This window comes from Taudactylus pleione, unplaced genomic scaffold (assembly GCF_031769625.1).
Source record: "Taudactylus pleione unplaced genomic scaffold, aTauple2 ptg000021l, whole genome shotgun sequence".
NCBI classification, from domain to species: Eukaryota; Metazoa; Chordata; class Amphibia; order Anura; family Myobatrachidae; genus Taudactylus; species Taudactylus pleione.
Window position 1 is genome coordinate 4,948,032 of NW_028284423.1, and position 4,010 is coordinate 4,952,041.

General features: G+C 45.7%; 1 protein-coding gene across 1 annotated transcript; it reads left to right on the top strand.

The window, feature by feature from the left end:
* The first annotated feature begins 2,444 nt into the window (after positions 1 to 2,444).
* Positions 2,445 to 3,503, top strand: LOC148539684 (uncharacterized). The gene has a single exon (XM_088448546.1). It carries the CDS (start codon positions 2,445 to 2,447, stop codon positions 3,501 to 3,503), a length of 1,059 nt encoding a protein of 352 aa, XP_088304672.1.
* Positions 3,504 to 4,010: the final 507 nt, after the last annotated feature.

Here is a 4,010-nt window from a genome sequence, read left to right on the forward strand (position 1 = left end):
CAGAATGCTATTGTCCAAGGAGTCATGCTGCTTATACACACAGATGGCTATTGCCCAAGGAGTCACAGTGCTTATACACATAGAGGTCTACTGCCCAAGAAGTCACGGTGCTTATACACACAGAGGGCTATTGCCCAATGAGTCACAGTGCTTATACACACAGAAGGCTATTGCCCAATGAGTCACAGTGCTTATACACACAGAAGGCTATTGTCCAAGGAGTCATGCTGCTTATAGCCTTATACACACAGATGGCTACTGCCCAAAGAGTCACGGTGCTAATACACACAGAGGGCTATTGCTCAATTGAGTCACGGTGCTTATACACACAGAGGGCTATTGCCCAAGGAGTCATGGTGCTTATACACACAGAGGGCTACTGCTCAATTGAGTCACGGTGTTTATACACACAGAAAGCTATTGTCCAAGGAGTCATGCTGCTTATACACACAGAGACCTACTGCCCAAGGAGTCACAGTGCTTATACACACAGAGGGCTACTGCTCAATTGAGTCACGGTGCTTATATACAAAGAGGGCTATTGCCCAAGGAGTCACGGTGCTTATACACACAGAGGGCTATTGTGGTACCCCAGAAATAGGGGACCAACCAGGGGGGCACAAGAATGCTGATAATATGTTTAATGTAAATGGGTTTAACTTATATTGGACTGATGTAAGGAGAATAGGTTGGAGGACTGACCCCTGTTGTGAGGGGAGGACTTGGTCGTGCCTAGTAAAGCACCTGGCAACTTGTGGGGGGGGGGACGAGGACAGAATGTACCAACAGAGTTAACAGGGTGGAAGCTGCCCTGTCTGGGCAATGAGAAGTGGGGAAAAATAGAGCACGAGCGGTGAAAGGCCGTTGAGGGGAGCACGAGGAAGAGAGCCTGCTTTTAAAAAGGGCAGAGTACACGCGGCAAGTGCGCAGTAGTTTTCAGGAGGGACAGAGGCAGTGAGGAGTGCACTAGTGAGAAACTTACCTGGCCTGGTGGAGTCGGGAATTGTCAGCCGGCAGTGCGGAGAAGGACGGAGGCGGAGCAGCATCCCGGAGGCGTCCGAGCAGTAGGAGGAGAGCCGGAACTAGACGGAAGTGCCGTCGGTAGGAGGCACGGCTCCAGCGGGGGTTCCTTGATTGACGGCTGCCGGGGAGTGTGGAGGCGTGTCCGGAGGCAGAGTAAGAGAGGCTGATCGAAGGGGTTCGCAGACCCTGGAAAAGCACCGAGACAGCGAGTTAAGGCTAATCGCGGCGGGGGTAAGCAGCCAATCAGCAATCTTACCACTATCAGCAGAGTGTACCCGCTGTTACCCCAAATAGTCAGACAAGGACCCCCTTTTTCTATTGAGACTTATAAACTGCCCCCATTGACATCAGTGCAGGAGAGTCCGGTGGGGGAACATATAAAAGCACCCACTGTGAGCGCAATAAACTGCATCAATTAAACTGCCCCATTTAAGCAGACTTATGTCATAAAGTCACAGCCTTGTTGATAGTGCCAGCCACCTGTCCCCCTATTGTCGCTACATTGTCTGGCAGAAATAGTAACTTTGTGTCAACACCTGGCGGACGGCCAAAATCTAAAGCAATCTACAGGAAAGGCTACTGAGTATTGGTAGCATTAAGGAAAGCAGAGCTATTTACAGGATATTATTACAGACCGAGTGTAGGGACCAAATTCTACGGATTTAGTGATATTGTCTGCAACGTGCTTCATTCCCTCCAAAAGTTGCCCGGGACTGTACAGACAGTAACTGCGTCTCAGTATATGGCAGCTGTCTAGGATATAAAGAACATTTGCAGTTCAGAATAACTCGGCCTTGTACTTCTTATAAGAGGAGCTAGTATAGTTACAAAACAGGCTAAGGATTGGATTAACCAGTATCCCGGGCAACGCAGTGTACACTTAGCTAGACTTGATACTGTATCAATTTATTAAAGTGTAGCTTCTGGCCAGTAAGCGTTAAGTTAGGTAGCATACATAAGGATTCATTTATAGACTGTCATCCATTATTGTGGCTGTTTCATGATGGTTGATAACATTCACTGTTGTTATTATATTGCATGCATTAACCTTTTAAGTTCATAGGAGCAGCGTGATCATAACCGTAGCCAGGAGGCTAAGTTCCTGCTTAATAAAAAGAAACTTGAGTCATAGTTTCGTTTATCTGAATTAACATTGTAAAAGTAATTGTTAAAGTGATTATCATTTAAAAGTGAATCTGTGATTTATACTACCTGAATGTGATGTTGTATAATTTCTTTGTGACAATAAATTACCTCTTTACCTCTCTGTGTTGAATGAGAACCGAGAAACTCCATTCTTACAGGTGATTAGTTTAGGGTCTCACATTTGGCGTCACTAAGTACAGGATCCAGAGTCCAAAGTGAAGAGTGTAGGTGAGAGGTCATTAGAAAAGTGTACAATGTCACAGGAACAAAGAGCAATGGGGGACTCGGCTGGAGCAAGTGGAAGTGGGATTCCGCAAATCAGCCCCATAACCCTTCCTTATTACTTCGGTGCTCCCTGGCTGCCTACTTTAAGTGGAGATATATATGGAGGCGAGGGAAGTAACCTAACGGAATTTCTAAATAAAATAAGATCAATGTTTAGACTATACCCGTTAAACGAACGTCAACAAGTGGAAATCCTGATTGGCCAGTTAAAAGGGGCAGCTCTAAGGGAAGTGACATCATGGCCAGCAGAGGAAAGACGTGACGTAGATCAAATCTTTCAGCGACTGGCCGCTACATTTGAAACCAGGACAGTATCAGAACTCAAGACGTTGTTCTATGGTCGTAAACAATTCCCAGGGGAGATGCTAAGAGATTACGCTCTTAGTCTACAGGAAGCACTTCGGGATATCCGGACTATTGGGAATGAAGAAGTGGGAGATACGGATGAAGTACTCATAGTCCAGTTCATCGAGGGCTCTAATGGAGAAGGCATTAAGTCCCAACTGAAATTGTTAAAAATGCAGATGCCAGAACATTCTTTTCTGGATTTTAAAGAAATGGCTATAAAAATAGTGGGTTCCCAAAAAGGACCCGAGTTAAGTTTTCCAGAGATGCCAGACTTCAAGGAGGGTCATAGTGGGACCAAGACAAGACATATGGGAGAAGGAAATCCTTTGCTTAGAAAGGATCTTGTGAAACAAAGCACTCAATTACCATCTAATGATCCTCTTGGAACTGTAGAGAAGCAGCTGAAAGAATTAATGTTGGGAATGGCTGAAATTCGTCATGAAATGCGGACTTTGAAGAAAAACAAATCTACCAATTATCAAACATCAAGGTGGAGGAATGGTAGAGAACAGAATACAGAGGATTGGTGGGCCCCTCCTAGAAGAACGGGTCGACGGGCTACCGACCAATTTGATACCCAGGGGCGACCTATTTGTCGACAATGCCAGAGACCAGGACATATCGAAAGGAATTGTTCTCAAGTGGAGAGTTTAAACTCCCAGGCCCCGGGGAGAGAGAACGAACCTCGGGGGGAACAATAGTCACAGACCCTAGTATGGACGAATGGTGGCCCCGTTATGTGGGAAAGTGTCCCATGCTCACCATTGATATTAATGGAGTCAAAACCCCTGCAATGATTGACACTGGGTCGCAGATTACCACGATTCAATTTACTCTCTTTCAACAACATTGGGCCGCGGACCAAGTCGTGTTACCCCCACCATCCTGGTTACAATTGATAGCCAGCAATGGGTTAGGCATCAATTGTCTTGGATATTGGGAAGCAGATATTAAAATTGGCAGCAGTTCACTATCTAAACAAGGATGTCTGATTACGCATTTGGAAGATCCCAAGTTGATACCCATCATACTTGGCATGAATATCCTCCAAAAATGCCCCGATGAATGGATTGCTGCTTTGAAAAAATAATTATCGCAAGCCATGATGGCAGAACAACGGATTCTGAAAAAAACTATTAAGGTGCTTCAGGGGCATCAGCACCTGGTAAATGCAAAAGGATGGGTACGAATCAGGGATGGCAAACCTG

Excerpts from the sequence above, each read along its gene's own strand:
- LOC148539684 (XM_088448546.1), top strand. The coding sequence starts at position 2,445 with ATGGGGGACTCGGCTGGAGCAAGTGGAAGTGGGATTCCGCAAATCAGC.